At 32.1% G+C, this 18,819-nt stretch overlaps 1 protein-coding gene across 7 annotated transcripts; it reads left to right on the top strand.

Annotated features, from left to right (window-relative positions):
• Positions 1-146: 146 nt before the first annotated feature.
• LOC149936027 (uncharacterized) lies at positions 147-18,115 on the top strand. 7 transcript variants are annotated; one of them, XM_090153284.1, is made up of 11 exons: positions 147-172; positions 5,306-5,394; positions 5,932-5,968; positions 7,808-7,847; positions 8,221-8,282; positions 8,585-8,657; positions 10,733-10,831; positions 10,981-11,070; positions 11,890-11,973; positions 15,426-15,520; positions 17,262-18,115. In XM_090153284.1, exons 3-11 carry the CDS (start codon positions 5,966-5,968, stop codon positions 17,319-17,321), a joined length of 606 nt encoding a protein of 201 aa, XP_090009410.1. In that variant the 5' UTR covers positions 147-172; positions 5,306-5,394; positions 5,932-5,965; the 3' UTR covers positions 17,322-18,115. The 7 variants fall into 7 exon arrangements, with proteins under 7 accessions (XP_090009410.1, XP_090009411.1, XP_090009412.1 ...); XM_090153285.1 differs by lacking the exon at positions 147-172 and adding an exon at positions 4,771-4,792; XM_090153286.1 differs by lacking the exon at positions 147-172 and having other exon boundaries at positions 5,238-5,394; positions 8,588-8,657.
• Positions 18,116-18,819: the final 704 nt, after the last annotated feature.

The following is an 18,819-nucleotide window of genomic DNA, read 5'->3' as shown; positions in this document are numbered from 1 at the left end:
TGTCAGCCGAAGAAAACTTTCGATAATCAGGATTATGAAAAAGTATAGTTAGTAGCTAGAGCAAGGATGGGTAAGTAAAACTTAGTATATATGTATTCTTTTTAAATGAGTTTTTAGGGAAGCTTTCAAGCGTCTGCATTTACTTCTACACGATCTTCTACCGTTTACGCAAGTAAGTTATTTTATATTTTAGTTACGTTTTAATTATTATCTTTGATTATAAACTTAATTATAAATTTATACTAAATAATTAATTAAAAAATTAACTTTGAATTAAAATGATTTGTATTAATTATATTTTAATCTCGAACTCGGCCGGGTTGTCGATTGTAAATTAGCAATCGTTCGTGAACCAAGGCTTAAAAGATATAAATTGGTACTAGAACTAGATAAGTAAGTAGTCTGTAAAAATTAGAAACGGTTTTTGATTCTATCTGCAAACCCTATTTTTAAAACATGGTTATTAATCAAGCATATTTCATTAACAGAAATAGATACATCTAGGTTAACAAATTACGGTAGTTTATGCAGCGCATTCTCCAGAGAGGAACATGAAGGAAAAGTGTTTCACCATGGTTTAATATTATAACTTAATTAAGGGATCTTAAAATTCATTTTGCGCGTGGAAATACACCGCCATGTTAGGATATAAAAGCAGGTAAAAAAACCTGCTATACCTTACAATGTAAAGGTTCTGTCACGTGTAAAAACATAATTTTGAAATCGGTCAATTAGTAGTTTAAACTACGAATTAAGTTATCACATTAATGTGATAACTATTTTATACTTTATTTCGTAAATATTTACAAAGAATAGAGGTAATCCTTTAGGGAAGCCCCTGGAGGAAAGGTGTTTAAAATTGATGCTGCGTTGCCCAGCTGAATCGCGATCGCGATTCGTTGGAGAAGGAACTGAACCGAATGCGGCTCACCGGTGACGTCCTTTCAACGACGGCCAATGGCCTGAGCTAAATCTAAACCTTCTTGACCGAACGATAACTTAATTAGTAGTCTAATGCGATAACTTAATTAGTAGTCTAATTCAATAACTTAATTGGTAGTTTAATGCGATAACTTAATTGGTAGTTTAATGCGATAACTTAATTGGTAGTTTAATGCGATAACTTAATTGGTAGTTTAATGCGATAACTTAATTGGTAGTTTAATGCGATAACTTAATTGGTAGTTTAATGCGATAACTTAATTGGTAGTTTAATGCGATAACTTAATTGGTAGTTTCATGCGATAACTTAATTGGTAGTTTCACGCGATAACTTAATTGTTAGTTTCACGCGATAACTTAATTGGTAGTTTCACGCGATAACTTAATTGGTAGTTTCACGCGATAACTTAATTGGTAGTTTCACGCGATAACTTAATTGGTAGTTTCACGCGATAACTTAATTAGCAGTTTCACGTGATAACTTAATTAGCAGTTTCACGTGATAACTTAATTAGCAGTTTCACGTGATAACTTAATTAGCAGTTTCACGTGATAACTTAATTAGCAGTTTCACGTGATAACTTAATTAGCAGTTTCACGTGATAACTTAATTGGTAGTTTCACGCGATAACTTAATTGGTAGTTTCACGCGATAACTTAATTAGCAGTTTCACGTGATAACTTAATTAGCAGTTTCACGTGATAACTTAATTAGCAGTTTCACGTGATAACTTAATTAGCAGTTTCACGTGATAACTTAATTAGCAGTTTCACGTGATAACTTAATTAGCAGTTTCACGTGATAACTTAATTAGCAGTTTCACGTGATAACTTAATTAGCAGTTTCACGTGATAACTTAATTAGCAGTTTCACGTGGTAACTTAATTAGCAGTTTCACGTGATAACTTAATTAGCAGTTTCACGTGATAACTTAATTAGCAGTTTCACGTGATAACTTAATTAGCAGTTTCACGTGATAACTTAATTAGCAGTTTCACGTGATAACTTAATTAGCAGTTTCACGTGATAACTTAATTAGCAGTTTCACGTGATAACTTAATTAGCAGTTTCACGTGATAACTTAATTAGCAGTTTCACGTGATAACTTAATTAGCAGTTTCACGTGATAACTTAATTAGCAGTTTCACGTGATAACTTAATTAGCAGTTTCACGTGATAACTTAATTAGCAGTTTCACGTGATAACTTAATTAGCAGTTTCACGTGATAACTTAATTAGCAGTTTCACGTGATAAATTTATTCATTAGCAGTTTCACGTGATAAATTTATTCATTAGCAGTTTCACGTGATAAATTTATTCATTAGCAGTTTCACGTGATAAATTTATTCATTAGCAGTTTCACGTGATAAATTTATTCATTAGCAGTTTCACGTGATAAATTTATTCATTAGCAGTTTCACGTGATAAATTTATTCATTAGCAGTTTCACGTGATAAATTTATTCATTAGCAGTTTCACGTGATAAATTTATTCATTAGCAGTTTCACGTGATAAATTTATTCATTAGCAGTTTCACGTGATAAATTTATTCATTAGCAGTTTCACGTGATAAATTTATTCATTAGCAGTTTCACGTGATAAATTTATTCATTAGCAGTTTCACGTGATAAATTTATTCATTAGCAGTTTCACGTGATAAATTTATTCATTAGCAGTTTCATGTGATAAATTTATTCATTAGCAGTTTCATATTAAAAATTTCTTAATTATTAGTTTCATATTAAAAATTTATTATTTAGTAGTTTCACATGAAAAATTTATTTATTAGTAGGGTCATTCCATACGATTTCGACCAATCATGTCACCATGGGTCAATCGATTTTTTTTAAATTTTAAACACATAGATTGCCTAAAAAACGGTGATATCCAAGGTTTTAGCTGAAAATATTAAGAAGTTTTAGAATAAACACAGTTTAACCAAAACCCCACATTTTTTGGTATATCGTATCTCGATTTCAGTACCCTTTCGCTTTAAGTTTAATAACTTTTTATAAATATATTTTATTTTAACAAAATAACACAATCTTACACATTTCGACAAGGCCAATTCAATGGTGTGGTTTATATAGTCCTAACTGGAATTGATACCATGTTATTGGATGTCAAAATGTACATTTTAATTTTGGGGGGTCTCATTCGAGAGGGGTTAAAGGGTCATGTGGGCGATTGAAAACAAGAAATATAAATACACTATTAGATAGCTGTAGAAAAGTGCTTTAAAATAAGCTCTTAAAAAAAAGGGTTTTTTCCTTGTTTTTATTTAATAAATCAATAACTATTTTCTTGAAATTCAACACTTTTGAAATTTTATATTTTTGATATCATCCAAAAATGGTTTAAATCTTTTAGAAATTATTAATACGTATTTAACGATGTGTGATAAATAATGCTCGAATATTTTCTAAATCATTATCTTTAAGAATAAAGGATCTAGCTCTGGAAGCAGTCGCTGTAGGCGTTGATATCAATCGCAAAATCAAGTTAAGAGGTATATGGCATTTGTCGTCCCGTTTAGGCCATGACAGACTGTTAACTTATGTATATATTTTTTAACCCTTAATTTTGAGTAGTAAATTGCTAAAATATTAAATTGAAAATAATTGTGTGTTAAATAGAGGCATTGAACTTTTTAGTGTCGCCTGTAATGTTTGTTGTAACTGAAAACTAAACCTAATCTATAAATACCTAGAATTTTATACTGTTAAGTATTAAAGTTTTGTAATCCACCATTTTGGTTAGCTTGGAAAATACATTAAGAAACACATGGTACAATAAATGCTTCCGAATTTTATTTTTACCTTTTGTAATTCCAAGCTCCCAAAAGTATCAACACTTGCAAAAGATTCATTTTATATCATCTATAATGTGTGGTAGGTTCAATTTAACTTTCTTAGGGAGCAGCCTCGACCAGGTTTTTTCTACATATTTATAGATTAGGTTTAGTTTTCAGTTACAACAAACATTACAGGCGACACTAAAAAGTTCAATGCCTCTATTTAACACACAATTATTTTCAATTTAATATTTTAGCAATTTACTACTCAAAATTAAGGGTTGAAAAATATATACATAAGTTAACAGTCTGTCATGGCCTAAACGGGACGACAAATGCCATATACCTCTTAACTTGATTTTGCGACTGATATCAACGCCTACAGCGACTACTTCCAGAGCTAGATCCTTTATTCTTAAAGATAATGATTTAGAAAATATTCGAGCATTATTTATCACACATCGTTAAATACGTATTAATAATTTCTAAAAGATTTAAACCATTTTTTGTATGATATAAAAAATATAAAATTTCAAAAGTGTTGAATTTCAAGAAAATAGATATTGATTTATTAAATAAAAACAAGGAAAATACCCGTTTTTTAATAGTTTATTTTAAAGCTCTTTTCTAGAGCTATCTAATAGTGTATTTATATTTCTTGTTTTCAATCGCCCACATGACCCTTTAACCCCTCGATTGAGACCCCCCCAAAAATAAAAATGTACATTTTGACATCCAATAACCTGGTATCAATTCCAGTTAGGGCTATATAAACCACACCATTGAATTGGCCTTGTCGAAATGTGTAAGATTGTGTTAGTTTGCTAAAATAAAATATATTTATAAAAAGTTATTAAACTTAAAGCGAAAGGGTACTGAAATCGAGATACGATATACCAAAAAATGTGGGGTTTCGGTTAAACTGTGTTGATTCTAAAACTACCTAATATTTTCAGCTAAAACCTTGGATATCACCTTTTTTTAGGCAAATCTATCAAGTGTTTAATATTTAAAAAAAATCAATTGACCCATGGTGACATGATTGGCCGAAATCGTATGTAATGACCCAGTAGTTCCATATGGAAAATTATTAATTCATATGATAACTTCATTAATTAGTGGTTTCATATGATAACTTCATTAATTAGTGGTTTCATATGATAACTTCATTAATTAGTGGTTTCATATTATAAATTTATTAAGTAGTAGTTTCATATTAAAAATTTATTTATTAGTAGTTTCATATGAAAATTTATTAAGTAGTAGTTTCATATGAAAATTTATTAAGTAGTAGTTTCATATGAAAATTTATTAAGTAGTTTCATATGAAAATTTATTAAGTAGTTTCATATGAAAAATTATTAATTCATATGATAACTTACTTAATTAGTGGTTTCATATGATAACTTCATTAATTAGTGGTTTCGTATGATAACTTCATTAATTAGTGGTTTCGTATGATAACTTCATTAATTAGTGGTTTCGTATGATAACTTCATTAATTAGTGGTTTCGTATGATAACTTAATTTAAAAAATGTTTTTCTTTTTAAAACCAACGAATGTCAGAGGTGATCTACGAGACATTTCTGAACACACCTGTAGTCAGTTGACTGTCACTCCTATATACATCGTTAAGGACTATTTACACTTTGCTGGTGAGTGTAGTTTTTGGTTTGAGTTTAGGGAAACTATTTTCCTTTTCCTTCACACACTTGACGAACAGTTGACGAGATTTCGGGCATTAACTGACGAAGAAAATTGCATTAATAATTGTGGGAAAGATTAATATTTCAATTAAGTTTTTTAATAAAAACGATGCGTATGAAAATTATAGCTAAATATATAATCTAATATATAGATTTGAAAGTCTGTTTGTCTGCTCCTTTGCCTTTTATTCAAATAAACACCGTTGATCTTGTCACTAAAAATTTTTGTAGGACCCGTAAGCATACTGCCCCCAGACAAAAAAGTCATATCTAAAAATTTTTAGGATTTTTAAAAAATCTCCCTTTTTTCACCATTTTTTCTGTGTTTACTGGTGAAATTGAATTGAAGTGTGCAAATTGGAGTCATAATTTTTTATAACATATTTTGGCTTTATTGTTAAGAAATACGTCTCACTGTAGCTTGTTGCAATGCTATTTTAAATGGATTATTATTTTTTAAAGTAACTAAAGATAATTTTTTTACAGGTTGGAAGTTAATTATATTAACATTTTCACAATCATGGTGAGTTTGTACTTAATGAAATATCGTAAAATCATTCGCTTGCAAAAATTTCCTTTTTTTTATAGAACTCTAGTAGTGTACTGTATTTGAGATTTTTGTTGTTTGAAATAACACATTTAGACATTTTTCCTAGTGTGTCTAGTAGTTTGTGCTTTTGAGAGTCAGCTTATTTCGAGCGAAAAGCACCCAAGATATATGTAGAAATGGCCTTTTTCTTAAGCTAGTAGCCTTGTATTCTGTATTATTACCTAAATCTGTTTTCATTTTGTAAGAAATACATACAATGATGTTTAATTGTTTTTTAAAGTATACTTGAAATACAAAAATCCTCTGTCAATTAACCACCCTGTTTAGGTATTGCCTCAGTGGTTGCCTGCAAATTTTTTTTTGTGAAATAAATATTGTTACTATTATTATTAATTAGAAACTGGTGTCCAGCAATTACATGTCAGTGTCTGGAATATAAACAACTTATATTCCAGACACTGACTTTATACCAAATACAAATTAAAACATGCATGGTCATTTTTTATCAACATAGAAGTAACTGCAATTCATTTTTCTCTGAATTACTATTGCTACAAAAACTATTATTTGACATTTTCACAAATACATTGAAATGATATAGGATTTAAATCATCGTACGTCGAGTGACATTGCCATGGTATTGTTGGTGCCGCTTAAAAACACCTGAAATTTTTTTCGAAGCACTCCCTAAAGCAGCCGCTTATGTAGATATCTGCTTCTCCTCTAAATAGAAAATCTTACATTTCCTAAGTCAAGAGACTTATTTTAACCCTAGATGCAAGTTATGAATCACCTATATAGAAATTTGCAACATTTTATCCATTGGAAAACCCCCATACTTGTAATCCTAGCAACGCTACTGCATACATCATGTATCAGACTGATGATGTCACCGTCTAAAGGGCCCTTTAAGTAAGTTATAAATACAAAGCTGGAAATGGTCTTGTTCGATAGGTGTGGATGTATACTTTAAAAACATTATCAATCTGACAACCAAAGTGGGCCCAAACGGCGAATTTTTTCTGATTATGTCAGACCCAACCCTCTTATTTCCATTTAACATACAGCTAAATGGAAATTAGTGGGTGGGGTCTGACTAAAAAAGGCAGATTGACCATTTGGACCCACTTTGGTTGTCAGAGTTCAGGTCTATCAGTCAAGACCTATTCCAGCTTTGTACTTATAACTCGCTTAAAGTGTCTCTCAGTCGGTGACATCATCAGTTTGATATATGACATGACAGTATGGCCTCATTTTATCCATCTGACACATTTTCCCACCATATGTCCAATGTTTCAGCCATGTACTATTAACTTATTTTATCCTGGGCTCTTAGACTATAAGAGCAAAAGACAAGTAGCCTTAGCTGCTCTTTTAAAGTAGTTCTAGACCAAAAACTTAATTTGAACCTTGTTGAAGGAGAATGACATTAGATAGGAATTTAGATTTATTAATTTATTTCACGTGGCTTAGCTACATTAAGTAGTGACCTAGTCAGTGAATTCCCAAGATGAAATTCATGGGAATATATTTTCGATATTGAATGATTTCATTTTAATCTGCTAAGCAATGGCCCCCCAAACGTGTATGATTAAAATCAGTGCTATTTAAAAGGGCCCAGAGTCGTTTTTTTTTGGGGGGGGGACCGGAGTTCCTAGTTACGCCACTGCTGCTAAGCCTCAAAATTGGTCAATTTAGGTTTAGGAAGTGCTTTAATAAATCCTCATTGAATATAGGTTGCAAAATTTGTGCTTTAATTCCCACTATAAATTACAAAATTTTTATTTTAATGCAATATTTAAATATTAATAGGACAACATCGTGAAATTTTACAGCACAAAAAGAAAAGAAAGTAAGTTTATTTCATAATTTGCAAAATTACACAACGAACCAAGGAGTACAATACTGTAGCTTTGACTGTATTTAAGTTATTACGAAACTGATTACAGATTTAGCATTGTCAAAGGCCTGTATTTGATGTACAAATGTTTAAGAAGTGGTTAGTCCCTAGCTCTCAATTGACTAACTATAGCACATAAGTATATTCATATAAAAAGGGGGATGTTAATTCTCCACTAGACTTTATTAAATTACTTGTGTAGGTGCTACTAATTCAATATACGGGGCACCTCTTTGTGGTGCAGTGACATATCTATAGTGAAATGATTAAAAATGAAATAATGTTGTAACTTAAAAGTATTAATAGTTTGTTCAATTGCTTATAGCACATACCCCAGCTGAAATAAAAGCTGAAGGAAGAAGACGGATAAGAACCATGTGTAAGAAAGTAAGTTCTTTGCTACCTATGTCAATTTACCTTCAGTTTTGTATAAAGGTATACTTTACCTCTTGGCTCTCTAATATTATAATTGTATAATTGGGGCATACATTAGCAATTACTTAATTAACATAATAAAATTTTACTTTTATGTCTCAAGTCACAGTAAATAGTTAAGATTTGGCTGTTGTTGGGTTACGTAGGCTTGTTAGTTTGATATGTATGCACATATCATACAGCCTAACAATTTAGTTCTTAAATCTTTAAATATATATATTTTTTTCTTGGTAATGACCAATTTAATTTTATAGCAGAAGGAACTGTTTCAAAATACCAAGACACCAAGCATTTTTGTATACTATGATAAAGAAGTGTGCATGGAAGGTGAGTTTTCTTTTTTATATTTATGGTCAACATGAAAGTTATATTAGTCAAACATAGAGATACACAATTAAATGCCAAATAAATAATACCTTATTTGGAAACGGGTCAGTCTTATGAATCAACTTTTTTTTCAAGATGTGGTAGAAAATTATCCTTCTTTTCATTAATTGTATATTGAAACATTAAAAACTGTGTCAAACAATAGATTGTGTATTGTTAGAATAAGAAATATGTGATAAAAGTGTTGATAGTCTGTTGCAAACAAATTTTCATTTATTCATTGTTTGATATTCAAAAATATATTGTTTCAATGATTACCATCATAAGTTAGAATTACCAGAGGAGTTAATGTAACTCATTCAGTATGAGATATTAAAAGAAGTAAATGAACCAAAGTTATCAGACTATCCCCATGTTGGAGGCGTTTTCCTTTAGAAGTTACAATTTTGCCTCAAATTTGAAATTTTGTGCGCTCCTAGGCCAAATAATGAAACCATTTTATATACATAGAAATAGCTATAACAACAATTCCAAGTGCAATTTATCACGTAAAAGGACGGGGATGGAAATTAGCCTTTTTTACTCCATTGTCTCATCATTTTCATAAGGAAAACGCCCTCCGATTCTGAGCGCTATTTCGATAACTTTGGTTCATTTACTTCTGATATTAGAGATTGTTAAAAGCATTGAAGATAGAGGTTTCTTAACTTGCCTCCTATGACTTGAAACACATTGGTTTTCATCTGATTTATCATTTGACATGTCACATATAGTGCAAGATCAATTTTCTAGAACTATTTTAAGTCGCTGACATGCTCCATGGCTACCAATTTGATTAAAAACTTTTGGAAAATTTATTGGGTAATTTTTGTTGGTAACAATGTGGGAAAAAATTGTTATATTGCCTTGTCATTATTCTTGTCAACAAGCTTACCTTGAGTTGCAAAATTCATGTCCTTAAATTTCAATTTATCAAAAAACTCTTGAAATGATCTTTCTATGGCTATAAATTTTAAGGACCAGTGTTCCTTTCGGAATATTTTATCTTGGAGGGTGTCCAGTATTTTTCTAATTTGGGTTAGATTAGATTTTCTCGAAGCTCCCCCGTAGAGTTGCCTGAAAGAAACCCTGACCACCATAACAATTAAATGGATTTTATATATCTTTGATCAGTTATAGCAGTCTATTCTAATATTATAAAAATTGTTAAAATTGAATAAGTGATTGGTGATTCATCTACATTTCAGAAGTGGGTGTAGCTAAATTTTACTAAAACAAACGCTTAATCTTTTTCGACGATTTTTTGATTTTTTTCACCATTTTAAGGCACTGGTTAAAGCTAACCTCAGATAACTCTTTTGTTTTGTTTATTTCAAAGTAAGCCTCGACTTTAGATAAATTAGGAAATGGAGGTTTGTTTGGCAAAGCGTTAATGCCCCTTGAAGGCTACATTTGCTCTCCTATATTTTCTTTGGTTATTTCTAGCTTAGCAAATTTTTCCTATAAGAATGAGAATTGTTTTCAGAAATTTCAACTTTTGTGGGTTTTATAGCTATATATTTTTGTAAAATTAAATGTATTTCCTGGTACCAAAAGTGACATAATTACCAGAAGTGTGCCAATCGAACCTATTTCTTAATGAATTTTACTAGCGAAATTCAAGTTGGGAGGGGAGAAGGGAAGTATGCCTTAGGGAGGGAAGTGAAAACCAACAAATAACGCCTCGTAGTGAGGAACGGAGGAACTAAGTAGCAATGGTCAAAGTTAGTGTATCTTTGATTTTTCGTCGTTCTGTGGAGACGCTATCACCATCTACCTAGGATATAATACCATAGACTAAAAAAGATCCTGAAGGCGACAATAATTAAGTCTTTTATGTGGTTGGTCTAGAGTCGAGCATTCATTAAACGTTTAACGTATGAAAGTACAGGGATTGTCACACTTTTGGTAACTATGTCACTTTTGCTGGTACTTGGGTTTATCAAATTATAAAAATTCAAAAATAATTTTCTATTAGGGATGGTAGTAATTTCACTGAAAATTGTAATCTAAGATAAATTATAAATTTTTTTCAGTTTATGGATGCACATTGGATAATAACTTTAAGTCTAAAATTTCCGATGGATTTTTAAATGGCATTATTTCTTCTTCATCCGGTGATGTACAAATTTTAGGTAGCAATCATTTTTATGACATAATTGTAACTAGAGTAAAATTTTAATCTTAAATGTATGATACTTAGGATATAATTTATATACGGGTGTTATTATAAAATAGTATATGTTGTAAGAAGGAATCTGCTTCTATCGGATAATTTTTTAAGGTGGAACAAAATTGTCAAACTTACCTGATGGGGAGACGTTATATACTGCTCAACTGCGGGAAGTGATTACATTCATAATGAAACCACTGCGTGAGTATAGTTATACTGAATTTAAAAATCATATTATGGAGGATAAATCAGTAGGAAAATGGTTTAGTGATATTTCTTTTGGAATGGCTTAAATGCAACTCGGGTCTAAAATTCCCATTATGATATTATTATTAGTATTATTATTATTATTATATTATTATAATTAAATTCTTTAAGTGAAAGAGTTGTCTTACCCCAAAATATTTGATCTGACTAGTTTGCGGTAATTTTTCTGATGCTACCCGTGACATCTTACCATAGGTATATGACAGGATAATAATTTCAAGTTACTATTATGGATCCCTGTTTTCATGAATAACCTTTATCACTTTATAACTTACTAATCCATTTACATACTTAAAAACTTAACATCTTTTGTCACTCATCATGTGATGAACTTTATGCCGAACGACCATTTGAAAGTAAGTCTAACTGAAATTTAAACGTGCACGTTTACATTTTGCTTTGTATTATTATTTTAATTCTTAAGCAATATTTGATGTTGGCTATATTTCATACAACAAATCCAGTGGTTTGTAAGGTAGCTATTTCCAACCCAACTTCTGTAGGAAGTGGTTATGAAAGCTACTAGACATGTAGACTGGGTATTGCATGATTACGTCATACACTAATTCTTTTAACCAGATTATCTCTTTAATTAAATAAAATCTAAAAAAAAACTTAAAACGATTGAACACATTAACTGTATTTCAAGTTTGTCATTAAATAAAGTTGCTTCCTTTTTTGTATACAATGCTATGAAGTTAGTTGCGTAAAGTTATTAGATTGTAGCTTTAATTTTTTTTATATATATTGTAGTTTTAAAACATGGATGTTACAAAGCAATTGAAAAGCCAGAATGGTGGCCGAAAGATATTGCTTTTGCAAGTGTAAATAATGAATGTAAGTATTTTTTCAAGTGTTATAAAGGTTGATTATTGGAGCAAAAAGAATACTTGGATTTATTGCCTTCTTGAATTTAACATTTATGACAGCAAATTAAGATGGTATAAATATTTCAATAAAATATGTCATAGCAGTAACAGATTTTTGAAATTTTGGTACTTCAACAGAAATTAAGTCTTCTCCCATTTGAAATAAATATTTTTACCCCAGAAAATATTATATTTTTTTATATATATATCACTAACTTTAAATCTATTTTGGAAATCTAATATTTAAATTTAATGATAAATATATTTGATGTAAGTCATAAACTTTTTGAAATGGCTTTAAATATTAAGTACTATACCACTGATGCCCAAATAGTGGGCCGCCTGCTAGTATATGACCCGCGTTGAGTAAAAACTTTAACATTAGCGCTGTGCTTTGGTTGACCTGCGTCATATTCCTGATAATACATTTCAGAGTTATCTTGGTTAAGGTTAGTCCACAATTATGTATCATCACTTCTACTTTTTAAATAATTATACAGAAAGTAATTTTTTATCTGCTTCAGTTGTAACCATCAACAGATAGTGTTATGATTGTCTTTTGAGTTATTTTTTATCAGTAACTAACAAAATTAATTCAAGTTAAGATAATCAAAGGTCAAATGTGACACTATCATCGAGTCACACACTTCTCAGTGTACACTGGCTAATCCCAAAAATACCAAGAAATTGCTTTTTGCAAAAGAACTACCTGGCAAAACCTCCTTGAGCTGCCAATCGGGGTAATGGCGCTTACAACAAACAACTTTGCCAGTAAAACTAGTAAAATATTCAGTTGTGTGTGACTGTGAATCATCATGGCTTTAGAAGTGTAGGCCAGTATGGTTAATTTTCCAGAGAATCCTGATTTAAAAAAATATTTAGGGGCATGATTAGAATCTATAACTATTAAGTTTAGTAAAAAAATATTTTTTTTTATAAAAGGTGATTTTATTATATTATATATTATTATTTAGCCTGCCATTTAAAATATTTTCCCACCACTGTGTTATACAGACTCCAAGTTTAATTGTAAAGTGCTTAAATTTAAAAAAAAAATTATCTATGTAAAAAATGCTTTTATTAAAAATAGTTCCATGTCAAAAACCACAACAGTTCTATTTGTTTAAACCATTTGATAGTTATATCAGGCTAGTTCCCACATGATGTCAATTCCTTTTTGAAAAATTTCACTGAAAATTGAAGTATAATTAAATAATAATTTGTAATTTACAATTATACATTGTTTTTTGAGAAACAACCCAATATTTTCAAAGTTGTAAACCATTCAATAAGATATTTACAATATAGGGTCAGTCCCCCTGTTATCGGACAACTTATAGAAAATTCATATATAAACTAAGGTAAACAGCAGAGAGCCTTTTTTAAACATCAGAACTATGGAATATGGAAAATTATTGACCATGCTTTCGAAATTGTTTTTAAAAAAAAATGTAAATTAGTGCTAAATTGAAAAATTAATTGGCTAGTACGAGTACCTATTATCAGACATTTGGATAATGAATCAAATATCACTGGTCCTTTTATCGGACGATGTACCTTTAGTTCGGACACTAGGAGTTAAGAACCATACACACTAACTTAAGTTTCGGACACCGGTGCCTTTCAACCGGACAAAGGGCCCTTAAAACCAGACATTTTCTACATTTCCACTGGTTCTAACTTCATCGAGCGTGTTGCGGGCCCTGTTAATAATAGAGCTTCGATACTGGTCCTAGACATCACTGGGTTTCATTGCGGGCCCTATTAATAATTGACCTTCTTTAAGACCCTGTACATCATCTGGCTTCTCTGCGGGCCCTATTAATAATACCGATATCATGGGAACTCGTTACGAGCCCCGGTATCATCAACGTTTTATGGGCCCCTGATGTCATCAAACCTCGCTACGGGCCCTAGAAAGCTTTGAGCATCGTTGCAGGCCCCAGATTTCAGCGAACCTTGATTAAACCTCGTTACGGGCCCCAGATAGCATCAAACCTCATTACGGGCCCCAGATAGCATCAAACCTTTTTGCGGGCCCCAGATAGCATCAAACCTCATTACGGGCCCCGGATAGCATCAAACCTTTTTATGGCCCCAGATAGCATCAAACCTTTTTACGGGCCCCAGATAGCATCAAACCTTTTTACGGGCCCCAGATAGCATCAAACCTTGTTACAGGCCCCAGATATCAATAAACCTTGTTACGGGCTCTAGAAAGCATTGGTCCTATATTTTGGCCCCTAGACATCCATCGAGTCTCATTAATTCACCTTGGATTACAGGTATTTCGATGTGAAATGATCTGGTTCACACTTCTCTAATTGTAACTAATCTAATCGTTCTAGTAATACTTTTTTATGACCTTGACTACTTGGTTCAAGGTCATTGTATTTTCGTTATTCAGTGAGCCCATAAAAGAGCTATACCACATGAATAGTTAAGGTTTTTCGTGAATTTCAATATCTCTCGTGGTAGTGTCCTAAAGTTAAACAAAGACCAAATATTCTAGAGGGTGGTCATTATCTGGGGGGTTTCACCCCTCTGATTTTGGAAAATGTCCCCCCTCCCCCTTATTTAACTTCATTTAATGAATCGCTTCCTCGTTTATTTTCCCTTGTTCATATTTTTTTTATGTTAAATCCTTATTTCCCTGAACTAATAGGCATGATAGATGTCTAGGGATGCACCGATATATCGGTAACCAATATATCGGCCGATATATCGGCTAATTTTTCAAATATCGCGAGGCCGATATATCGGCTGTACCCATATCGGTGCATCCCTATAGATGTCTGACAGACAATCAGAAAATTGGTATAAGACGTGTCCGATAATAGGGTTTTAATTACAATACGTAATCAAATTGTTTCTTTGCAATAAGAAAATGCAAAACCATTTTTACTTAAAAAATTTATAGCGAAATATTCAGTCTTTTCATTGATACCCAGAATGTATAATTGGCAACTACTAATTAAAGCACTTGAAAATAATATACAAAAACCGGAGGGAAAGTAATTGTCACGTTATTGTAAATTCAAATTATTGTGGCTATTATGCCGTACATCATGTTTGGCGACAATTTTTCTAAGTAGCTTTTCAACGGGTCAATAAATTTTTTAACTTCACTAATTACTTTAAATTATATTTATCAAAAGGAGTTCGTTTATTAATTTCTTATAACCTGATGGTAATTTAGAAAGAATTAGATTGCTGTTTTGAAATATTGTGCAAGTAGAGCTTTAACTGGCGTTTCCTTTATTGCATTAAAAAATGATACAATGTGGCTTAAGAGAGATAAAAAAGTGGATTGTATAAATTATCAAAATTTAAAAAAAAATATTTTTAATATCCATCTCTGTTTTACACATCCAAAATTATTTTTGAAGAGTAACCTAATATTATTTTAAACATATTCAGACAATGTTGATGGAAAAACAGGGAAATGGTCCCATGAAATGCTGCAAGACATTTATGAAAGTGCCAGACGGCACTTCAAGGAAACCGATTCTGAGGTTTTAATTTTTTTCTTTGCTTAAAATAACTTTTATTTAGTCTAACTAAAATAAGCTTGTTTGTTTTTCTACAGAGCTTGAACTAAAATTTTAACTCTTTCATTTTGATAGATTTTAAAACTAAACTTTGAAGCGTAATTCTAGTAGTAGGAGAGGCTACCACAAAGAAACAAGGGACTGTTTTTCCATTTTCCAATTAAATCTAAAACAGTTAAACTGAGAATTCCAGGTTTGGAAATTAAATAACCGGACTGGTGCTACAAAACATTTTGTTGATCACCAATTATATAAGAAAGTTTATAGCCTTCAATGTACTCTCCTTGGCGATTCCTTCAAAGCTCCATACGAATTTTCCATTGTTCAAAGCAGTGCTGGAAATCCGCTTCTGTTAGCTTGTTGGGGACCTCCATCGCTTTTGCTTACACCGCTTCCACACTGTCAAATCTTGTCCCCTTAAGCTCAGATTTAACCTTGGGAAATAAAAAGTCACAGCTAGGGGCCAAGTCGGGTGAGTACTGTGGGTGGTCCAACATGGTGATGCCATATTTTGCAAAGAAGGCCATCACAGACAAGACAGAATGGGCTGGCGCATTGTCTTGAAGCATCCAGTTCATGAAGGAACCTCGACCGACGTAATAATGTTGATTGACAGTCTGACCTTCGGGGACCAAGTGAACGTAGACAATTCCACACTTGCCAAAAAAACCATCATAATGGCTTTGAATTTTGATTTGCTCATTTTCGCTTTTTTTGCCGTGGTGATAGTTTGGGCTCTTCCAATGCATTGATCGGTGCTTTGTTTCAGGATCATAGGTAAAAAAACATGAGTAATCACTCTCTAACAATTCTGGATCATTCTCAATGTTGTTTAAAAGGTCAGCACAAATGTTAATTTTCGATTCCTTTGCTCTGGAGTGAAGTTTTGACACCATTTTTGGGCGAACTTTGTGCATGTTGAATGATTCATGCAAAATCTGACTGACACTTTCTTCGTTAATTCCTAAAATCTCAGCAAGAGCTCGGACACTCGGACAACGATTGTCACATACTAATTTACAAATTTTCTGGATGCATGTTGTTGTCTGTTGTTGATGTTGAGGGTCGTCCAGGGCGCGGATCATCTTCGATCATTTCATGTCTCTTTTTAAACCTTTTGAGCCACTCAAAAATTTGTGTGCGCGGTAAACATTCACTTCCATACACTTCATTTAACATGGTATGAGCTTCTGTAGCAGATTTCCCCAGTTTCACAAGAAACTTGAGGTTAACTCATTGCTCGATCTGAACACTGCATTTTTTCGACAAGACATTAGCGCAAGGACTTGAGTGGGCGATTGCTATAGCTAGACTGAGCGATGTACAACCGAGCTCAGGGTGGGAGAAGCATAAACACTCACAGACATGTTCAAACCTGCCGCAGTGCACGCGCTGTTTGCCAGTAGCAGCACCAGTCTGGTTATTTAACTGCCACACCTTGTATAATGGTAACACGGTCATTTCCCGCATCATGCACAATCGAATAGTGCTCACAGTCGTAGGTTTTCTCTGCAGGCAGAGAATACTTTTCGAATATAACAAGGGCAGAAGTTGTAGTTGTGTTTGCATATTCCCAGTTAATGTTAATTAATTCTTGGTTAAATCAATGTAATTATATAAAGTAGGCCTATAATCTAATCTTGAATCACTGTGGTACCTTAAAGGTGGCATGTGAATGTTTTAAGTTTTTTTTTGGACTTCCTAGGTTCATACCAAGATGTCAATTAACACTTTAAACTTGTCCAATCTATTTTCAGGTTATTAAAAAAATTATTTAATTATTTTGATGGTATATGGCTTATAAGAACACACCTCACCTTCAAGAAATTTCAGCTTTATTAGCAAACCATCTAAAATTCTAGGAAAGGAGAGTTGTTGGAACCAGTTCACGAACATTTTATCTAATCATGGACCAATAAAAGCAGGTCGTGACTCTCTAAGTATATAACTCCCATCCTTTGAAACAAAACTGTAACCTATGTGACGGATGTGATGAAATGGAACACTAGGAAATAAGCAGTGGTGTAACGTAGGTCTCCAGGGCCTGCCCATGAAAGTTGTTAGGGGGCCCCCATTATAATCAGTGGATTTGTTATAGGTATTAAATTGCTTGTTAGGTAAAGTATTGGGAATATTAAGGGAGGCCACTGTAATTAAGCTACTGGGGGTATTTTTCCCTCTATGTATGTGTAGATAGATAGATATATATATATATATTTAAAGAGGGAGATATATAGAGAGAGAGAGAGATATACATATATAGTTTTCCCCTGAGATCTTCGGTTTCCCCTTCCATATAAACTTGTTGAGGTTGATGGTAATAGTTAGGGTAGGGAGCTGTTGGCTCGAACGCGTGGCATGCAGGGCTTGTCACCACCCTCCTACGCATTGTAACCCGGCCACCTGAATTAATGGCTTCAAAAGTCGCTTGATGACTTAGGCCTAAAGTGGTGCCTTGGGTATTAGCCTAGCTGATTATTATTATTATATATATAGAGAGATATAGATATATATATAGGTATAGAGATAATTATATATATATATATATATATAGGTATAGAGATATTTATATATATATATATATAGGTATAGAGATATTTATATATATATATATATATATAGGTATAGAGATATTTATATATATATATATATATAGATATCTATATAGATATAGATATATATAGATATCAACCTCCTTCTATATCTATCTCTGCCTATATATATATATATAGATATCTATATAGATATAGATATATATAGATATCAACCTCCTTCTATATCTATCTCTGCCTATATATATATATATAGGCAGAGATAGATATAGGAGGTGCAATTGAAACTCGCAAATTGGTTTTAATCCTCATTTCTAGATGGATGGCAAGAATGAAACACCCTTTTCCCTCATCACAATCAGTAAAAAAAGCGACCCGTCTAAATCTTTTCCCAGGCAAGAGGGAATGATGCAGGGCAGAAGTAATAGTTGAGTTGGCAGCATTCCATTCAAACTAAGTATACTAGCTCAAAATTTAAGGAGCTGCGTAAAATTCTAGAAAGCGGGCGCCAAAGTGATTGCTAGATAGTATTTTAATTGTGATCAATGAGTCATTCCAGGTCAAATCAACCATGTTCATACCACTTAAGTTAACAATTTTTTTTAAATTTGGTCAACAGGTGTAGTTATGCGTAAAACTAACCCATGTAAAGTAAAAGAGCTGAAAAATGTTTTTGTTTATTTTCGTTTTTCCATATATCCCTTGCACCTC

The sequence above is a fragment of the Leiobunum rupestre genome, chromosome 7 (genome assembly GCF_980474605.1).
Source record: "Leiobunum rupestre chromosome 7, qqLeiRupe1.1.hap1, whole genome shotgun sequence".
Classification (NCBI taxonomy): domain Eukaryota; kingdom Metazoa; phylum Arthropoda; class Arachnida; order Opiliones; family Sclerosomatidae; genus Leiobunum; species Leiobunum rupestre.
Note: the sequence above shows the minus strand (reverse complement) of the source record. Positions and strands in the feature narration are given on the sequence as shown.

Bases quoted from the DNA above. Each gene is read 5' to 3' on its own strand.
- LOC149936027 (XM_090153284.1), top strand. The intron at 8,658-10,732 runs GTGAGTTTTCTT...AATTTTTTTCAG, and splicing joins TAAAGAAGTGTGCATGGAAG to TTTATGGATGCACATTGGAT. The intron at 11,071-11,889 runs GTGAGTATAGTT...TATATATTGTAG, and splicing joins ATTCATAATGAAACCACTGC to TTTTAAAACATGGATGTTAC.